At 41.4% G+C, this 22288-nt stretch overlaps 1 protein-coding gene across 1 annotated transcript in view; it reads left to right on the forward strand.

Annotated features, from left to right (window-relative positions):
- The window catches only part of si:ch211-159i8.4 (matrix-remodeling-associated protein 5), a 41889-nt gene that overhangs the window by 16130 nt on the left and 3471 nt on the right, over positions 1 to 22288 (forward strand). Inside the window, 14 exon segments of the mRNA XM_042494001.1 lie at positions 1810 to 1939; positions 3611 to 3849; positions 4201 to 4352; positions 6988 to 10140; positions 13668 to 13936; positions 14050 to 14335; positions 14465 to 14665; positions 14913 to 15431; positions 15541 to 15712; positions 17664 to 17712; positions 17714 to 17947; positions 18064 to 18154; positions 18157 to 18188; positions 18537 to 18617. Of these exon segments, the coding sequence (XP_042349935.1) occupies positions 1810 to 1939; positions 3611 to 3849; positions 4201 to 4352; positions 6988 to 10140; positions 13668 to 13936; positions 14050 to 14335; positions 14465 to 14665; positions 14913 to 15431; positions 15541 to 15712; positions 17664 to 17712; positions 17714 to 17947; positions 18064 to 18154; positions 18157 to 18188; positions 18537 to 18617 (5608 nt within the window).

Genomic DNA, 22288 nt, shown 5'->3' on the forward strand with positions numbered 1-22288 from the left:
TGACTTATGCTTGATTTATGCTTGAAGCATCTGCAGGAGTCATGAGTGTCTAATCTTCAGAAAAGCCCCTTTGCTGGGATTCTGTGCGGGAATACACTGCCCCCCTACAGTTTGCGAGAATGTCAGTTTGCCGCATTGGGTATAAAAGAGCCAAATGTTTCCTAGTCAGGATTCCACATAAGCCCATGTCCGTGCAACTGTGTGGAAAGCATAACTGAGGAGTTAGTCTTTCAGGACAAAGCTGCCTAACAAGTCACTGCATATAGTCTGACAACACAAAAGTAGAAGTCAACAATGAGATGATCATCAAATATTAAACTAGCTTCATTGTGCCATGAAATGTACTCTGTGTAAGATTGGAGCTCCTGTATAGTGAAGGAATGCAATGCCTTTCACCGTGTGGCAGAGTACCAACACTGCCAGGGTTTAAAGTTTTGCTCTCAATAGGGAAACCTACACTTAAAATATGTGCATCATGGTTCTGAAAATCACCCTGGATGAAAGTGACCATTAGATGATATACTGTGAGGCAACTGTTTTATTGATAGCAGTGGAAAAACGCACATACTACCATATGTGTTCAATTGGCTAGGGATAACTGCACCCGGGGAATGCTGCATGTTTTACTGTTTAGGAGCTCACTACAGGATAGTCGACTCTTAGACAATAATGATTCCTCTTGTTGGAAGGCCTGACTCTCATTCACTGAAATCTATGAAATGCTGTTGGCTTCTGCGACTAGAAAACGTGCTTTGTTGCGTTCCTTTGATGAATAATGTCTTTGGCTCTGTCATCTGTTGCTCTATGCTGTGCTTGGCAATCAGTTTGACTCTGATAGATGTGTGCTGTAATGTGCTGAAACCTGAAGACTCCTTTTTCGATACTTCTTCATACTGATATGTAGCAGAATCCTGTGCACATAGACCCTATTGCTTTAGTGTTACATTGCTGTTATTTTCAAGAGGGCAAAACTACTAATTTGCTAAATGTATGGTGGGCCAACATCTATTGTGCAATGGTGCTTTCTGAGAAGGTTGTAAATTTAATAAGATGCTAAGGCTGTCAAATGATACAATGATTCAATGATGATAGATAATGGCGATTAATCACATTTTTAATCAAATTTTTTTTATTCCATTATTTTGCATTACAAAACAGTTATGAGGTCCATATTAACATGGTAAAGCAATTTCTACCAGATTGTCTTGATAAGGAATCAAATGATGCTTTCCAGAGCTCAGAGGTCAAGGGGCCCCTGTGAAAAGACCATGACGTTTTTCCATCGCCAAAATTTAGCCTTAGTTTGGAGCGTTATTCTGACCACTTACTGGGAAACATGACATGGTACCACTGGATCCCTTGGGTCTTCTGGTGTTATATGACACCAGTGTCATCTCTCTAGCTTTAAAACTCAGCTAGGTACAGCCTCTTAAAAATTGAAAAGTTCAATCACCAACCTTCATCCCATCATTATTAACGCATTAACATTGACAGCGCTAGTAGATGCAGCATAGTAATTCTTGATCTGTGTGTGTTTGTGTGTGTGTTTCCTCTGACAAATGATGAAAGAAGTGCAGGTCAAAGGTTGACTTAGGTCGCTTTGTAATCCGTTATTCCGTATTTCCGTCCATTTTTTCAGGCTATCTTCCTCCTTGTGATTTCAGAGGTCACATTACCCAGACAGACATGCGAGAGCACCGACTGTTAACTAATATTAGTTTTCTATCCCTCTGATCCTTCTTATAGTCCTCTGTTCCTCTTTCATCCTGCTAACTGGTCCTGTTTCTTCTCTCTCTCTCTCTCTTACAGATATAACAGCCTGACTGAAGTGGAGGGGTCAGAATTCAGGTCACTACGGCAACTGGAAATGCTCATGTTGCATGGCAATGACATTAGCACAGTCCACCCTGGGGCGTTTTACAGCCTGAGATCACTACAGGTAGAGTCTGTGTGTCTGTATCTGTGTGTGTGTGTGTGTGTGTGTGTGTGTGCATGTGAGTGAGTGTGTGTGTGTGGGGGGGGTTCAAGGTTTTCTCATCCTTGTGACAAGGACTATGTCATCAAGCTAATGCTCTATTGCCCATTTTCTAAAGAGTTGGACAAAGGGTTGCGTGACAGTCCATCATTTTTCCCCATGGAAGGAAACATGTTGAATTCAGCTGATAGTGATATCTCCAGCTGCACCGACACAACCACAAGCATGTTTGCAAGCATGCTAGCAAGCAGTTAAGGAGCAGGTGGACATTATAATTGTGCACAGGTTTTACCTCCTAGCATAAATTACATATATAATAAAATCTGAATACAAGGGGTCAGCTGGAGATGCATGACAGACACAGGTTTGAAAGGCAATGTGTCTCATTTGTCTACATGTGTTCGAATCACAGAAACAAATATAAAACTTCTTTACTAGTTTGTATGTATAAAGGCTGTAAAAAGAAATTGCAGACATTTCAAATATAGCCTCTGAATTGATCAAGCCAAATGGATCTTGGAAGAAGTACTTTGGACATAAAAAACAGACTTCATTCTATTGATGGGTCTTCATTAATGTATTAAATCCCATAACTTATTGGACTTTGTCCAGCAGGGGCCTACGGTTTGTTTGTTCGGCATTCTGTTCAGGTCCAATGGTTCCAAGAGATCCAAGTCAAGACAAAGTGGTGAAATATTTGTGGTTGCTGATGCCATGTCTTCAATTTGTGTCAAACTCTCTTGAGTGTTGCATCTATTATCCCTTCATATATGACTCTAAATAGCAGTTAGAGCAATTCAAAGCAAAACATATGTAAAAGTAGTGAACCGGGCTGTGGCTGGCTAACACCTGAGGAACACACAGTGTATGTAGAAACAGAATCAAATCAAAGCTCCCCTACCTAAACCACATTTGAGCCAATAATTAGTTGGGCTTTGTTTGCTTGATTGAAAATGCAGCAAGTCTTACTGGGTCCAGATGGGTCCAATCAGAAATGTAAATATGCATTCTAAACAAACTGAAGAGCAATGCCAGTTCTTCAGAAGGGGATGTGAAGCAGTCACAGTTTGGATTTGGTTGAGTCATTGATTTAATGGAGGAACGACAGTCCCCAAAGGATTTCCAATAATGGGGATCGGATGCTCTTTTGTAATGTAGACTGATAAAGTTTCCAAATAAAAATCTTACCCTAAAGCACCTTTTATAAGTGATCATAATCGCTTCTGGAACACAGTATAAAATTAAATTAAGACTGAAGTCCTTTGAAAGGGTTGTTCATGCTGTGGAATACCCCTGAAGTGCTGCCTTCTTTCCAGCTCTACACCTATTGGCCACTGGTTGTCACCTTTATTGTTTCATGAAGTTGCCATTTCCAAGTGTACATGATCTGTCTAGCACTAAAAGCAAAGATACAAAATAAACAAGTAGCTGAATAAAGATTGAATTGATCATCTATCAAGCTAAGGATGACAATGTTGTTCTACTGAGTTGTTGGGCTTACCCAGGATTGGAGTATGGACTGATATTAGTAAGGATTCCTTCTGTCCCTTATCAACCCCTAGTTTGCTAATAGCTTAATGTAGTTTCAGTGTTCAATAAATGTCTGTATTACACTAAGTTTTCTCTTTTTTTCAGATCTTGAAGTTAAGTTACAACAAGATAACATCAGTGAACCCTGGTCTGTTTGAGGGCCTTGTTGGTTTGATACGTCTCCATCTGGACCACAACCACATTGACTTCATAGAGCCATACTCCTTCTCTGGCCTGACCTCACTAAAACTCCTGCAGCTGGAAGGGAACCTTCTCAAAGAAATCCACCCTCATACCTTCATAACGGTGTCACTCCTAGGAAGCTTTTGGACTTCTGGACTAAAGTAAGAAATAAAAAGACAACAGAGGTTCATCTTATTTTACCATATTCCTGAGGTTATATCTTAAATAGAAAGGTAGCTTTGAAACCACTAAGACTTGCTTAAGAAGACGTGTCCTTGCTTACAGGAATCTCATTAAAACTGAAATAATAACAAGAGTTCCTCTTGTTAAAAATGCATACATACCCCAAATTGCTTATACTGTAGGTTTACAATTGCTTTGCACTTTGTATCTTATGGATACTGCAGTGTATTTGTTTCCCTGTCTTCTGCACAATACATTCAAGGATAGGCAGCATCCCAGTGTCACCCTACAGACCAAAAAGTGATGGAAATTATATATTTACATTTCAGACACTTACACCTATCAGACAATCTGTTGGAGCAGCTCCCTGCCGCAGCACTAAAGACAGCTCCCAGGCTGGAGCTCCTCTCTCTACATGGTAATCCTTGGACCTGTGACTGTCAACTCCACTGGCTGGTAGAATGGAGCTCCACACATGAAGGTAAAGACACATGAATTAATACTGAAATCTCATTTTCTCTCATAAGAACATGATTCCTTACTTCTCCAATTCTTTGGTGCCAAAAACTTTCATTGACAGCGGATGATAAATGACTAAACAATTACGTAAAGGTGCATAGGGGACAGTAGAAACTTTTAAAAAGCATTTCCTGACTTTTAGGGCTTCATGTGGCAAAGAGCTACAAACACAACATTGACTTATTATTACCTTATAAAGCTCATAAAGTAATGTGGGCTTGTGTTTGTGTCCACCATGAATTCTCCATTTAACTCAGTTTTAGTTTTCAACAACTCCTCAGTGAAATATCTAGGTCTTGAGCTGTTACTGCTCTACTTTGTTCACCAGTGAGTTGTTTTTTTAGTATGCGCATTATTTGGTGCTGGACAAATATGTTTATCAATGGTTTGATTCAAATAACAGCTGCAAACTGTGACTGGACACAAGTTTATTAAAGCAGTGAGGGTAAACCAAAACTGTAGAGGTTTGGCCCTTAGACCAAGGCAATTAGCTAATAGAGGCATAAATACACTTCTTTCGTCACTATTTGCTGCCCCTTTCACATTACATATAAAAGCGTCATAGCAAAATTTTAATCATTGTTTAGTACAGCTTTTAACCTCCAATGACTGCTCTTTTTTTGGCCACTTGGAGGCAGCAAAAGCAAGTTGTGAACTCAAGATTGACACCTTCAAAGTTGATACATTGAACATGACAGAAAACAGTTACCTAATTACACATCCAGCAGTTACAGAGAAACATTATTTTTTCATTTGGAGTTGTGTTTCTGACAACCTGAAAAATATGAATCCAATACCTTATTCCCACCATGTGCAGGCGGGGTTTTTTAAACGCAGGTAAACCTACTAAATGTCTGCATTCCCACTGCCACACTTACAGCTGGAAAGCAAGTCAGACTTCCTGTCAGCTGGCCTGTGTGTGTGCGTGCATGCATGCTTGTGTGTGTGTGTGTGTGCGCGCGCGTGCGTGCATGTGTACGGTGTGAAGTCACGGACAGGCAGGAGAACAGGTAAACAGCAGACAGCAGTAGGAACAGAGGTCTTTAATAACTTTTCAGCGATTTCTTCTCCTCATTTATCTTTTTTACTTATTAAGTCCTTTCACACTCAGTGCAGATGTGTCTGGATCAGTGTTTAGGTGGTGCTTAAAAGCTTAGGTGGACACCGACAATAATTAGTGACGGTGTGTCATTGCATCTCGCTGGTTAAGCAGCTGAAATTACTGTGTTCACCCGGGTGTTGTGTTCCCATCAATGTCGATCGGAGCCAAAGGTGATAAGAACCCATGTCTACTGCAGTCATTTGACCCGGATGTGAATGCCGATTGTACGCATTCCCATTGCATTAAAAAGGCCGATGTTAGCAAGTTTTTTGTGCAGTGGAAATGAGGCTCAATATTCACTCTCTTTGAACTCTCAACTCCTGAGGGAATTATTTGGCCTTTTTGCTGCTAAATGCTCTACTGTGTTCACCTGCTAGTCTCTAACTGAGTCTGTATGCTGTTTAATGCTGAGCAGGTAGAGTACAGTGGGATTTTAGAGCTTTTTCAGTGAAAACAGATGCCTGACATAGTTCAAATCAAGGCTAAGCGGCAATGGTTTACGTTGTGTCTCTAGTGGAGAGTGTCTCAGAGAGAGAGAATTAAATATTTTGCACGTTGCCTGCAAACAAATAAACCGTTTTCAATTCATGATTCTTTCTAATCTCTTAAGTTTAATATTTAATATGCTATTATTAGCATATTGCTATAAATGAATACAACAGAAAGCTTGAAATAGACCTCTTGATTGTTTTTGGACAATAGTGCTTCCAGTGATAGGTGATCAGCCACCAAAATCCTGATCAGAGCACCTATAAAATTAATTAGCTACAGACAAGACAACTTAATAAGTGGTGGTTGTAACTTATTTTTATATTATTTGTTTACCCATGCAAATAGTAATGGTTCTTGGCTACAGACATATGTTTTTGTCCAGAAGTAGAACAAAGTACTTGCAGAAAATGTTGCATGTGTGCCATCTAGCCTCGACATATGATGGACACAGCTACTCTTAATAAACTGACTCTATTTGATCCACATGCAGTCTACAAAATCAATTACATTGTTTATTCTTTCTTTATCCTTCTTTCTGATTCAGTATTTTTGTGCCACATATGCTTTGTTTCAATTGTCAGTGTTTTGTTAGGCTGTTGTGAATCACCTTTAACAAGTCCCATATGCTAGCTGTTTGTGTCAACAGAATAGATGATAATACATCATTGTGTTTATGGCCTTTTTCATCTGAAAATGGGGCTCTGTGACTGCCAAAACTTTATTAGTGGATGCATAAACCTTTAATGAAATCAAACCCATGAAAAGATAAAATTATGTCTGCAATTCATATTTCATTTTCTATTTTTCCCCTTCTTTTCCCATCTCCTGCCTAAATGTTTTCCTTACCTTTTCCTTACGCTGTCTTTATCTACATCTCCTTTAATGCCCCTACCCTCTTAAACGTTTTCCTTTGTCTTTCCCTCCAATCCCTCTGATTGTATCCATCATTCCTTCTCATGCTCTTTTCTGTCCTTCCTCGCTCCCCATATGTCTCCTACTGTAGGTGTAATAAAGTGCAAGAAGGAACGTGGCTCCAGTGAGATCTGCCCCGAGTGCGCCTCTCCTCAGCCCCTGAATGGGACCCAGTTGCTAGGATTGACTCCGGACAAGCTTCCCTGTGAGCGACCAGCTCTTCGCTCTACCCTTAAACAGTGGGACAATCCAGTGTGGGCTGAATCTGAAGCAGAGCCTGACCTCCCATACACCCGTGACTTTGAGAAGCCTTTAGGGCATCTAACCGTCGTTCTTTCCGACAGCCATGGGAACAGTGCTCACGTGGCATGTGACGTGCGACACCCTGGAGACGATTCCCCCATGACTTGGACAGTAAATCCACAATCACCTGGGGAGTTGTCTGTCAATGTTTCCCTGGCGACTGTCCTGGAGTGTGAGATTGATCGGGAGAAGTTGCAAAATCTATGGCAACTGGTTGCATATTACTATGAAAGTCCTGCTATCTTGGAAAGAGGTCAACAGAGAGGAAATGCAAGCAGAGTAACCTATCAATATGTCCAAGCTGTAAATGAAAATTCCCCATATTTCACAGAATTAAAAGGGTATTTGGTGGCAGAACCCTCGTGGCTGCTTCAACCCAGAGTTACTTTAAGGCTAAACAGGCAGCAGACAACAACCAAGAAACTGGTAATGGATTTCACTACTGTAATTACCAAGCAACTCAATAGCCATAGGGGGGCAGAAGATGACGACCTCACTGTGTCCTGGGCTTTAATCCACAGAGGGACAGCGGGGCGGATTCGGACTGCTCTCGAGGGTTCAAAGGTTAACTTGGAGTGCAGTGTTGTCACGTCAAATCCGGAGGTGAAAGTAGAGTGGATGCTTCCAGATTTGGCCATTGTGGAAGATGGAACTGACAAAATTGAAATTTCTGAGAAAGGAGAACTTGTGATTTTAAATGCTACACTGTCTGACTCGGGCCTTTACCACTGTATGATCAGGACCAAAGCTGGTGTGGACTTGATGCCAATTAGGCTCACCATCAAAGAACTCTCACTCAGCCCCACTGCTTTCAATGGTCAGAAACTCATAGTTGAAAAGGGACACTCTTTTTCTCTCCCTTGTGAGGTGACATCAGTCCAACCCAGTCAAACCATGTGGTACCTACCCAAAAACCAAATTCTCCTCCCCACGCAACGGACAAGACGGACAGAGGTGATGGAAAATGGGACTTTGGTGGTAAGGAGGTTAACACAAGAAGATGCAGGGGAATACACCTGCTTGGCCTCAAATCTGTATGGAGTTGATATGCTTTCACACATGGTGGAAGTCACAGGAGAAAAGGCATCTGATAAGTCCAAAGTACAGACTACGAAAGAGCAGCAGATCTTGCCAGTTGGCGTGGAGGATGGAGAGGGTTCAGGGGGAGATTACCAGGAAATTATACGACCTTTTGCTACTCAGTTCCCTAAGAAGGTAGGAACACAGCAAAGGAATTCTAATGAGTTTTCAAAAAGGATAAGAATAAAAGAGTCAAAGAGAAAGCCCAATAAATCTGTTAAAGAATTAGATCCGAATCGTTGGGCAGAGATATTGGCTAAAGCTAATGCTAAACCGAATGTTGCCCTGCCCACAGAGCAGTCACTATCAGAACCCAGCACTGTAGCCATCCAAACAAGCACTCCAGAATCTACTACTACAACTCCTACTACAATTCCGACTACTACTAACAACTTACCACTAATTAATGCCCCACACGATATTAGTACAAGGCCTCCATACTTCCCCATTAACACAAAGGCTAAGACAGAGGCCTCCTCTCCAGAGAAGAAAGGGGATAATTCTAAAACACTGGAAAATCTGCCAAAGGTTTTACACCCTCCAACTCCCAGAGGTACAGAACCAACCCAAAACCATTTGGATGGGATCGCAGAACAAGCAGAGGCTATCACAGACCCTCCTGCTGTTAAAACTCCACAGCCAGTTGATCAGTTGGAAAATAAGTCCTCTGAAGAGGGAAGACGAAACAACAAATATCTTCATGGTCAGTCAAACAGGAGAAGGCCGCCTTATAGACGTAGAAAACCCCCAGTGAGGAGAGTCAGACCGCATGGACACCCCTTCTACAATTCATCAAACAAGCCCCAAACAACTGTTCCCCCAACAACAACCACCCCCACTACTACTACCACCACCACCACTACTACTACTACTACTACTACTACTACCACTACTACTACCACTACTACAACTACACCTGTTCCAACCACAGTGGAAAACCATGAAACCTTATCTGCAGAGTATCAGACAGAGGAAGATGAAGGTGATTACTATGATGAATATAATTACAAGGATAGTGGTACCATGGATGCCAAGGAAGAGATAAACACTGAAACCCCCTATACCACTCATGATATTTACAATACTTTGACCATAATTCCATCAGCCAGAGAAACAGATGTAGGTATCTCTCCACCTGATCCTAAGACGATTGTCACTCCAAAGCTCAATAGTACCCCTCATCCAACTGAAAGGACCATTGAAGAAAAGAAGGACAACATTGTAAACCTAAAGGAATCTGAAAATCAGAGTGAGGAAATAAGAACACAAACTGAAGAAAATGGCAGAAACAAGCAAGATCTTGCAGGAGAGAGTGAGAGAAATATAACAGCAATGGAAAGTCAAGAAACACACAAAACAGATACAGAGGGCAGTGAGAAAGATACAGAGAAATCCAAAAAGGAGAGACTGGATAGCATCCGGTTAACAACACAAAACAGAACAAGACCTAACACTCAACCTTCACCAGAACAAAACACACCAACCCAAGCAAGAACTTCATCTTCTAAGGTCATTAATTCACATTCAACAAGAGGCAGAACAAAAGAAGATGTCACACAGACAGAGGATAAAGATGTAGACAAGCCAAACACGAAGCCTGAGCTCCACAGTTTCCCAGAGCCGGTTCACCCCTGGCTCCATCAGAACAGACAGGGAGGAGGGCAAACTACAACTCCCAGGACGACACATACTAATCAAAATAGAAATATAGGAAGTCAAGGGGAAGTGAATCCAGGCAGACATTCCCAGGTTCCCAGAGTCCCCCCGACCTCCCGCTGGCCATCTCACCATCATTACCATCATTACTACCCCCTCTACCCTTCCTGGCCAGGTCAAAGGTCATTTTCTCATCCAAGGCAAGGTAAATAAAGCTGATGTGTCATACTTTTCCCATGAAATACTGTTTTGAAATGAGGTGTTGTGATAAATGGGATTAACAGAAAGTGTAACAGATAAAGGACGAAGAACAAGACAATTATATTAAGCCTGTTTACACTTGGTATCTACATGTGTTTCAGTGATCTGAACACAAATGGACAACTAAGGCGCATTGCTGTTAACACCTGTATCTATTATGCATCTACAGCTGACTGTTTGTGTTGAGATTTCATTATTGCCTATGTCACTGCTTAAGGGTCAAAGGGCTTTGTGCGCAGGTATTACATCGACACTTTCGCCAGCTGCTTGCGAACATGCTCACCAGCCACATTAGTGGCTTTCTCGGTACAGATGGAGATATCGCTGTCAGCAGAGTTTAACATGTTTCCTTCCATAAAGCAAGCGGATGGCTGGTCATGCAATACTTCATCCAACTTCTCATAAAATAGGCACGTTTTAGAGCATAAGTAGGCTACCACAATGCCCTGTATTGATGACATGTCCTTGTCAAAGACGCATCAGGATGCATTCGCTTTTACACTTCAAAGATATGTGGTAAAATGTGTCCCAGACCACCTCTGCAAGTGGTTTGTTTGATCAGATCATAAGCATCTTAGCGGTTGTTTACACCTCCATGTAGTGCTGTCTATTGTAATTGGATCACCCTAGAGGACTGTAAATACCAAGAGTAAACAGGGCCATCGCCTTGATTAGTTAATATTGTGTTCAACTAAAACACAAGAAACTTGTGCTCAAGAAAAGGATAAGCACTCAATGAAGAACCTAGGGTCACTAATCAGCAATTATAAATATAAAGGCCAAAGAGCAGTAATAGAAAAGTCAGAGAGCAGTGAAGACTAACACATCTTTGGGGTCATCAGGTGGGAACCTCCTTTCATCAATGTTTCACCTAGTTGGTCCCACAACACCTCCAGGAGGCTAGGCAATGAACTTTGGCATCCCAAAGCCACTCCCCTAGTACCAGCTCTCACTACTCCTATGCAGCCCAAACAGCCCTGCCAACTTCAACAGACCCAGGTTCTGTTTATGCAAGCTCCAGGTAGTAGCAGTACTACATGGCAGTATCACATGGCTATCACCGATACAAGTCTAAGCTAAACTACTAGAAAGCTATCACAGATACAAAGCTAAGCTAAGCTACAACATGGCTATCACAAATACAAGGCTAAAGCTAAGCTAGGCTAGCCACGCTAGCTAGGCTAGTTATCACATGGCTATCACAGCCCAAACAGCAATGCCACCTTCAACTGACCCAGGTTCCATTTATGCGAGCTCCCAGTAGTGACCATGTCGATGCTACCTTCCCGAGCACATCATCACACTTGCTTTACAGTTTGAGTTTGTGCAAGCTTCAAGTTACAAATCCCCTACATCCCACTTCAACTGGGCTTCTTCTCAGCTTCTGCCTGTAAGTTTGTGTACCTCAGTTTCTTCCTTTCATAGGCTTCTTCCACTGAGGCTTCTCAAGGGACTGTTAGCTCAGATAAATAAATGATCCACTGACTCATCGACCACAGCACTATGTCAGGCCTCAAATTAGTACAGACTATTTCCTGGGGAATAACAAGCCTTCCTCCTAAATCTACCTGCATTTTCCAATCACAAGCTCCTTCAACGCAACCGCACCTTTGCCTCCTCCCTAACTTACTGCAACTATGTTTCTCCCCCTCACGCACAAACTGGATATCTGGACTCTCTTTTTTATAACCTCCTGAATTCACGTGTCTTCTACTCCCCTCAGTACCTGCAGCTAAGCTTCTCAATACCTGATTAAGTTGCCACGTATACCGGCCCTGTGACAAACTAATTTTGCAGCTTGACAAAATATGTATTAAGGTTGCAGTACCTGAACACAGTGGGCATGATGGGTCACCATTTACCCAGAGCTTCAAGTTCTGAGGGGTTGGCAACACATCATATGTAGTCCCTATCAGGAATCTAATGTGGCTGTCCTCCATATTCCACAGGTCCCTCCAGCTAAGGTCCCTCCTCTCTACACTTTCCCAATTCAACCACTGACCCTGCTTAGCCTGAGCCACTGCCTTAGCACCCCTTACAGTCTCCTCCTGCCTACGTTCCTGTTCCACTACCAGTTTTCTTCTATCCTTGGGGCCTGCTGTGTTCCACACAGGTTTGCATGGCCCAAGCCCCAAGCCTCCCCAGCCAAACTGAACATTACCTACTATCTCTGCATGCCTAAGCGCAGCCTCTGCGTCCTGAACTGCCACTCTTGGGTTCCATTTTCTCCCCTTGGATGGATTTAGAGCCACAGTCCTAACTACTACATCCTTACTCCCGGCTAACAACAGCTCTACCCTGACCTTGGTGCACTTGACAGTGGCCTCATTAACCTAGGAAATAACCCAAACTGCAAACACCACAACTTCAACTTTCCTGGGAGTCCTGACTCATCTATTCTATCTAGTCCTTCAGCAACATCTTTTCTAAATTGCACAACCTGCTCATCATTATTCAAATACACATTGTACCACCTACCTAGGCTCTTCGCTGACTTTTTCCTAATTGTTGAAATTTCCTCATCATCTATGATAAATTTCCTATCATTTAATTTCCCTCTACATAATGAAATACTTCTAGACTTACTTGGCTTGATCTTCATACTGGCCCACTTGAGATTTTTATTTACCTTCTCTAATAGCCTCTTTTTACATGGCACCGTTCTAGTTACTAGTGTCATGTCATCCATGTAAGCCCTAATTGGTGGAAGACACATCTCATTCGGAAGCCCTGATAATTACTTCCATCGCCATTGTAAATGCTAATGGCGAAATTGTACACCCTGCCATAATACCTATCTGTAGCCTCTGCCAGCCTGTTGTGCAATCTGCCATACTTATACACAATCTAATGTCCTGAAAATATGCTTTCACAAAGTTGACAACTATTCCCAGCACCCTAAGATACTCAAAAGCACTCTAAATGTGGGTATGTGGCACTGAACCAAACGCATTAGCCAGATCTAAAAATATTACATGCAGGTCTCTTTTCTCCCTCTTAGCTGCCTGAATCAGGTGCCAGATCATGCTTGTATGCGCTAGGCACCCTTCAAAACCTGGTATCCCTGCCTTCTGCACCGTCGGGTCTATTAACCCATTCCTTTCTAAGTACTCAGCTAATCTCTCTGAGTTACTAAGGCTAAGATCTGAGGACTCCTTCTCCTTAGGGATGAAGACACCCCCTGCCCTGAACCATGCTCTTGGGATAATTTGTTTCTCCCAAACAATTTTGAGATGTTTCCACAAAAACGTAAGGATGTCAGGTGCACTTTTATAAACCCGGTAGGAGACTCCATTAGGCCCTGGGGCCGAAGAAGCCTTTGTGGGCCTAACCACATCCTGAACTTCTTTCCACCTAGGTGGAAAATGCTTAATTCTTAAATTGTGCAATAGTTGTCTTGGTGTTATGGCCTGTCAATTTAATCCTGATTGGAATGCATGTTTTTATCAAAGTTTTTCCCTTCCCTCCTAGGTCCTGGGTCAAACCCTGTGCCCACGCATAGACCCTGGCCTCTCCCTCACCCCTGGGCTCAAATCCCAGTTGTCACCAACCGACCAGAGATCACAGCTGAAACAGTGAAGCCCACACCTACAGTGTCTGGAACAACAGGAAACTCCAGAGTGACACTCTCTAACCTTCATCTGTCACATCATCGCCATCATCAAAATCATCATGTGAATGGCAGGACCCAAACCAGAGACCAACTGTTTCTATCAAGGCTGAGAAACAGATATAGACAGGTATGATGACAGATAGTTTTGTGGGCATGCAGAATGTGATCAATCTCTTTACAGATCTCATTGTGTTGTATTCAACACAATACTAGAATAATTTGACATTTTGATTTTTCCAGGCGCAACTTGATCGTATCGCTCAGCTGGGAAGGATAGTAACACCCAAACCTCGCATTAGTTACCAAAATCCTCCATCCCTCATTACACCTAAACCCCAAGCTCTGCCTCCAAATAAACCCTACACCCCCAAACCACCAGCACCCACTGTTTCTGACACTTACAATCTGCAACCTCCAAACTTTGCTAAACATTCATCATCATCATTCTCTGGTTTCATCCCGACCCCTCGTCCTTACCACCCTACCACCCCTGGGGTTCTGTATGAAGGTCGGTGGCCTGTTGGAGGTAGGCACATTTGTGCAACGACATATGCTATGTACCAGTATATATAATGGAAAATGGGCAGTATATTTTTTAGATATTTTAATCTGTCATAATGAAATCATTTCTTGTTGTATTAATGTGTTTTTGTAGCAGGACGAATCAGCTCTCGGCGGCCCACAGCCGCACCTCCTTTCCCATGGGTGTGGGGCGCTGGAAGTGGTGGGCAGAAGCCCCGTATTAGCACAGTAACCACAGCTAGTGTGTCAGTACTAGCGGAAAGTGATGTGTTCCTGCCTTGCAAAGCAGCAGGGAACCCTGAACCAAACATTGCATGGACCAAAGTCTCCACAGGTAATCAGGAGAAACATTTTTTAAAAAGAGGAAGACATGAAAGAAATAATGACAAAAAAACTACAGAATGTAGGAAAATGGGACAGTCCTAGGTTTATGTGTTGCTTCAGATCATACATCTTACCGGGTAATAGCTGCCTGTATCTTTTTTGAGACTATCACTGGCAAGACAGAGACAGAAATGTTCAAATGCAGTAGTCATGTGAATCATGATTCAGAATTCATATCCTTTCTTTTCCCTCCTCAGGGGCCACTATCCCAGCCAACACCAAGCATGGTCCCCGTTTTGAAGTCTTCAAAAATGGAACGTTTGTTATTAAGAACATTCAGCTTCAGGATAGAGGCCAGTACCTCTGCACGGCCCAGAACAGCTTTGGATCTGATCGCATGGTCATCACCTTAGCTGTCCAGACTCAGGCACCCAATATCCAGCTGCCTGAGTCCACAGAGATCGCAGCCTACTTAGGAAAAAATGTGTCTCTTGACTGCCTTGCTTCAGGAAAACCGCCTGCCCAAATTTCCTGGATCCTTCCCGACAGGACGTTTATACGTGAAGTCGGGACTGTTCACTCTCCCCTTTCACCAATATCTCTTCTTCAAAATGGAACCCTTCAAATTCACTCTCTTAATTTCTCCAGCAAAGGGGACTATAAATGTATCGCAAGCAATGCAGCGGGTGCTGATACAATAACTTATCATCTGCATGTAGCAGCTCTGCCTCCAAGCATCAGTGAAGGAGCGACTGATACTGTGGTCATTCAGCCAGGTATAGTATATCCCTAAATTCCCCATACCAGAAAGTTTTCGTCATCATAGGGATGGTGAAATACAATAGTATGTTCATAATCTAAACTAATAAAATCCAATTAAACCAGGCAGGAGTGTGTATATCCACTGCTCTGTGAAGGGCGAACCAGTGCCTGCTGTGAAATGGACACTCCCAGCAGGCGTCCATGTCAAGCCATCACAGTTTCTTGGACGCAGGCTCTTTGTTTTCCCCAATGGGACGCTGTATGTGAAGAGTATTTCGCCAGCTGATGCTGGGAGGTATGATACATGCATTATGATTATGATTCAGTCTTTTTGTCTATGCACTTGTCAGATGTCTGGTTAAATATGTATGCTTGTATCATATGTCAAAGTTCTCATTTTGGTTGACATACCTAGTTAAATCAGGATGTGTTCTCCTAACCTGGCTTAATATTCCCCTCAGTTTACATATGATTTCTCATCAAAGCTTTATGGGTTAGGGTTAGTCCAATACTTTGGTTGACCAAATACCTGCAAAATTATTGGTATTCCCATCAGCCTCACAAAGCTGCATATTTAAATTCAGGACCAACCAACTGTAAATTTTCAACCAACTGACTGACTTTAACTGGCATAAAGCACAATGGTGCTCCCAGAAATTTTAATTAGGGTGGCCAGATAGAGCCCCTGAAGGTCTTTGAGTGGCACCACAAAACCAAAAACTATAACTGAATACCAGGAATTCTGTTATGCTGTTGAAGTATATAGTTGAAAACTATGTCAATACGGAGAGTTAAGGAATCAAATAGTTATATTTTAGTTTACTATTTTACAGTTAATATTACTAAACGGGTACAAGCGGCCAAAATGAGCGTTCTCCGTAGGGTGGCTGGGTTCTCCCTTAGAGATACAGTAGGGTGAGAAGCTCGTTCATCCGGGAGGAGCTCGGAGTAGAGCCACTGCTCCTCCACGTTGAGAAGAGCCAGATGAGGTGGCTCGGGCATCTAATTAGGATGCTTCCTGGACGCCTCCCTGGTGAGGTGTTCAGGGCACGTCCCACCGGTAGGAGACCCCGGGGAAGACTCAGGACTAATTATGTGATGTGCAAAGACTTATACCTCTGAAGTTAATAGTTCCACAGTGATTATTGTTCTTCAAATAGGGTGTTCTTTTCCTTAAAAAATATATATATACAGCTTTAATTTGAAGGAGAACATTGGTTGTAAGGAGCAAAACAATTACTGGGAGGCCTGGTCAATTTTAAGGCAGAATTTTTTTTTATTTTCCCACTTCCACTGGGAGTACCACTGGAACCCATCATTCAGATATCTTGAGGTGAGGGTTCAAGAGACCCCTGTGGAAATTGCCATGCCAGTTGTTCCCTCACCAAAATTTAACCTAACTTTGCAGCTTTATTTAATCACCTTCCCAATAAGCGTTGCTGATGTGGTTGGTACATGATTTTTAGCAAAACCTCAGTGCCCACTAGCATCTTAAAAAACAGTTATATTGGCCTTCAATCATTTTAACCGCAATTGTATCAGGATGACCATGACCCACCCTTGGGGGCAGCACTAATGCAGCAATAGTAGATTTGTTATAATAATATAATAATAATAATAATAACAATATAATAATAATATAATAATAATAATAAAATAATAATAATAATAATACTTTGGAGTTATATAGCGCCTTTTTTGAACTGAAAAAAACAAAAACAAAAAGAAGAAACAGGGTTGGGGGCTAGGAATAGGCAGAGGAGAAGAGATGGGTTTTGAGGCAGGACTGAAAGTTGGGCGAGGGACTCACTTGGGGGAGGGAGTTCCAGAGCCTGGGAGCAGCCCTGGAGAGGGCTCTGTCCCCAAAAGTAGGGGCTTTAAAGGGCTTTAAAGGTGAGGACGAGAATCTTGAAGGTATTCCGGTGGGAGACAGGGAGTCAGTGAAGGTTTTTTAAGACTGGGGTGATGTGGTGCCAAGGTTTGGTGCAGGTGAGGAGTCGGGCAGCTGCGTTCTGGACTAGTTGGAGTCTATTAATGGAGGTGGAGCTGAAACCATAAAGGAAAATGAAGTTGGTGAAGTTTTGCACCTTCAGGCAAAGCATGGTATTCCTTTTAAAAGCAATTCAAATACTAACTCAAAGTTATTAGGCCATATGAAAAATTCTTTGTTGACTTGATTTTAGATACTAAGCTGCAAGTTGGTTTTTTTTTTTAAAAAGTCAAGGCTGCTGTTAATCCCTCCACAGGTACGAGTGTCTGGCCACTAATGCTGTGGGCATTGCCAAAAGAACTGTGGCAGTTGGAGATGAGGGCAGATTCCCCCTCCATCTCCCACCAGCCTCCTCCTCTCCCTGTCCCTCCAACCCACCACCATGGAGTGCCATCCCGAAAGCACTCTGTCACAGCTATGTATGGTTCTGCTGTCTACCTCCACTGTCCAGAATCTATCGGATCAGCAAGAGGGACCATCTGGCAGCTACCATCCAAGACCATCATGGAACATCGATACAGGTAACTTACTTTTATAAATGTACGAATCAGTACAACATTGATCATTTTATCAATACATTAAAATGTTTTAGTTTCCATTCAACATCACTGACTGCTTTAATATCAGGCTCATTTCTCTCCCCTATCTGCCTGCAGTCCGAGAGACCAATTAAAGTTTTCCATAATGGGACTCTGAGGATACTTCAGCTAACAGAGCTAGATGGTGGAAATTATCTGTGTGTCTTTCAGGGCCCAATGGGGAGGACATGGAGCTCTTCCAGGTATGAACCGGACAGATAACGACTTCAGGCAGGTTCATTTTTGCTGCCAGCTCCTTTCCAGTAGTCTTCATTTCATTTCTGGCTGAGAACACTCTTTGTTCATTAAAAATTCCTCTCTTTTTTAGTGAGTGTCAAAATCATATTGTAAAGACGTCTAACATGTCTTTACCTTAAAGAATCAAGGCGTTAAAAATAGGATTTAAATTTTTCTGTAAATGGGTTCGGCAATAGCTGTAGCAGCAGGGTTGAGTGATCAATACTTGGCTGAAGTCTGTATTTTCCAAGCTGTCACTTTCACACTAAAGGTTTTATGTATTTTGTCATTTTTTTATGTATTTCCTTCATCAGTTGGAGGTGTTAATGACCCCTCCCAGAATTGAGCATGTGAGGACTGCACAGACCAGGGTCACCTTTGGAGAAAACTTCCAGGTAAATTTGGGGAGCTTGCTCAGAGATTATTTAATGTAGCCTGTGAACTTTTCTATATCAGGTTTTTTTTTCAGTATGTTCTATTTTTCCCTAAAATTTGTGAATCTATAATGATGAATACAATAATGTTAGGATAAGACATATAGGTCTGATTTCTCAAAAGCGTAATTAAAGCATTAATGATTTTTTTGGCCTTTTGGGGGCATGGACACAGCACTGATATATTAACACTCTATAATGTGTGTATAGCAGAAGTATTAGCATCAGTTACCTATTGAAACATTCTGCAGCTAAAAACATTACCATCCATTTGGATTTGTTTTCTGTTTTGGTCTCAATCCACTCCTAACTTTGTCTGTCTGCTGTTTGGTGCTGGGCGGTTAGTGTACAGTGGGTTTATCAGAGCTTCTTCATGGCTAAAACCAAGGTTGATTAGGATGGCGACTGCAGGCTGCATTACCAAAACAATGGGTTGAAAGGTGCCAAAATGCTCTGTTGAGCAGGAAACTGCAAGGTTTGTTTTTAATAATCTAGTAGTTCTTCACTACAAGCGACCCTTTTCAAATTACACAGCCATAAAATCAAAACTCAAAAACGTATTTTTGTATGTGAACACTATAGACTGCAAATAAAAATGGACAACAGATAGGCTACCTCCGCTATGCTGAAGTGAAGCTAAAATATTCCGGATAAGGCGGCTGCCATCTTGTGACATCTTTCGGAGGTGGAGTCTGCGCAGTAGCGGTCTCCGCAGGGGTAGAGTTCCCGCAAAAACACCTGTCTGACCAATTGCAAGCAGCACCATTGAACACTAGCACACTTACTGGCTCACACAGCTGTCAATCATGGCAGGAAAATCCCCTTTTTGTAGAATTAAATAACTCATTAAAATCAAACTTATCATTAAAAGGATCACTTGAACAAACATCAGGTGATGAGAACTGATTTCAGTGACAGAAAGCATCTTGTTACTCCCACTGTTAAGGCCTCTAAAAACTAAAGACGGCTCAACAGAGACAGCAACATATTAAGGACGCCAGAGACAGATGTAAAAGTATAAAAGCACAAAACTGTACTTACTCTGCTAACATGGAGGGGCGGGCCTTATGACCTAAACCGCAGCCAGCCACCAGGAGACCATCCAGGTGTTTTGGCTTCACTTTGAGGAGTTGTCATGTTGTCCATCTTTATATAAAGCCTGCGGTGAACACAGACAGAAGACTTAAACATCTAGATTTTGATAAAAGCATTTTTTGTAACAGTGTTCATGTTATCTTAGTAAATGTGTTTGACTTTTGAAAGAGAAAACTTATCTGCAACAAATTTTCCAAGTATTTTAATCGACTGAATTGAACAGCCTAGGCAATGTATGTTGTCCCACACATAAAGTTGTCTGAAGAACAATGTTAAATCACCCAGAAATTTAACAGCAGTTAGTTTAGAGCTCTGTGTGACAGAATGCAGTGTACAGCACATGTGAGGGCACTAATTGAAAAAAAAAATCCCCACAAGGTGTCATGGAAAAGACACAACGAGATTTTTCATCCTACGAGACACGTGAGATGTTGTTTCTGCCACGATACATTAGTCACACATGAGCCAATTCAGATGTTTAAAACCACGTTTAAACTGTTTCAGACAGAATCTATGTACAAATAATTCCAACCAACATTTTATTTCCACCAGTTTCTTAGTTTAAAGTCACTGTGTAGCTGCCACATTGTTTTTTTAAATCCTGGCATTATTCATGTGCCTTACAGCTCTGGAAAGTCGAGCACTGGTGTCGAGCTGGGCACTTTCACATCAGCGTCCCTTTTTACTTTGATTTGGATTTCTACAACTGGATTCTTTCCTATGTACATGAGGCAGTTGGACTTCATTTGATAAAAACAGGAATTATTCTCCTGTTTTTCATTCCTTTGTCTTTTCTCTCTGCTCATTGCTGTATGTATAAATGTAAGGACTGTAAGTGTGTCCAGATATTTTAATATAAAGATATGAATTTGTGTGGCTATACATTTAAATAAATGCAAAGTAAACTAGTATAGAAATTAGGGCTGTCAAGGGAATAATTTTGTTAATTGCGATTAATTGCGAAATTTCTATAATTAATCAAATTTTAATTGCATGTTTTCAGTATCATTTGTTTAATTAATCTTCAATTGAGAATCAAAAAACATTAAATTTAAAAAACGGGTCGTTTTCTGTTTTTTCCTTTTTGAAATGAAAACAAATAAATTAAAATTTGTTTGTTTTTCAATATCCCGTTTGTTAATCAGGATCAAATAACGGAAAGTTGAAATATGAATGAATTAAAACATGACTGATTTCCGACGGCAGGTAAACAGAATAACAGACATTAAACGGAGCAATGTAGGCTACATTTTTATGATTAATGAAGGTTCCATCTTTGTCACATTAGACTACAATTTTCACAAATGTTTACAACAAGGAACATCACAGGGGCCAATTATAACAGCACTTTGCTCCGCTTAATGCCTGTTATTCTGTTTACCTGCTGTTGGAAATCATGATACGGCTGATGAATGTCTCTGAGAATTTTTCCAACTCGACCCTCTCCTGATGGCACTTCCATTGAAGACAGACAGCCAGTCATAAACTTGCTTCCATAAGATGGGCCCGTCTGTTATAAGAGAAAGAGCCATTTAATCAACAATTCAATTCATAGACAATAGGCTATGCACGGAACATCAGACCAGCTGAGTAACTGTAGACCTAAACAAACAAGAACATTTGCCCCAAATATTGAGCCATGCACCATTTTCTACAGCTCTCTGTCCGATACGTGCCCTTTTCACATGGGTCCGTGCTGAGCACAGAATCTTCTGACACTCATTTCGGAGCATCAAAAATACAAACTTCCGGGTTATGCAGATCAGACAAATTAAATAATAAAATCAAATTCAGCCTGTGACCCGTATTTCAACTTTCCTTTACTTGATCCTGATGGGATATTGAAAAACAAACTAATTTTCATTAATTTGTTTTCATTTCAAAAAGGAAAAAACAGAAAACAACACGTTTAATTTATTGTTTTTTGATTCTCAATTGAATATTAATTGAACAAAGGATACACAGATTCAATTCCATTATTTCGCATTACAAAACAGTTTTGAAGTCCATATTGACAAGGTGAAGCAATTCTTACCAGGTTGTCTAAAAAAAACTAGATGGGATGAGCATAAAGTGGGCATTTCTGCAAAGGGGAGACTTGTGGGTATCCACAGAACTTATTTTCATTCAAATATCCTGAGCTCAGAGGTCAAGGGACCCCTGAGAAATGACCATGCCATTTTTCCACCGCCAAAATTTAGTCTAGCTTTGGAGTGTTATTCTGCCACCCTACTGAGAAGATAGCATGGCATGGTTTGTACCACTAATTTCCATATGTCTTTTAGTTTTATATGATACCAGTATAATCACTCTAGCTTTAAAACTCAGCATGGTACAGCCTCTTAAAGATGCAAGTGTAGGCCAGCAATTGAAGGGATTTTGAAAAATGAATACGTTAATTACGGATCTTAATTGCATTGCGATTAATGCGTTAACGCTGACAGCCCTGATAGAAATATTCAAAGGATTCTACAGTGTCATTTTTTTATATTTACAATATAAAGCATAACTTCTTTACATTCAATAACTTTTTTTTT

This window comes from Plectropomus leopardus, chromosome 9 (genome assembly GCF_008729295.1).
Source record: "Plectropomus leopardus isolate mb chromosome 9, YSFRI_Pleo_2.0, whole genome shotgun sequence".
Classification (NCBI taxonomy): domain Eukaryota; kingdom Metazoa; phylum Chordata; class Actinopteri; order Perciformes; family Serranidae; genus Plectropomus; species Plectropomus leopardus.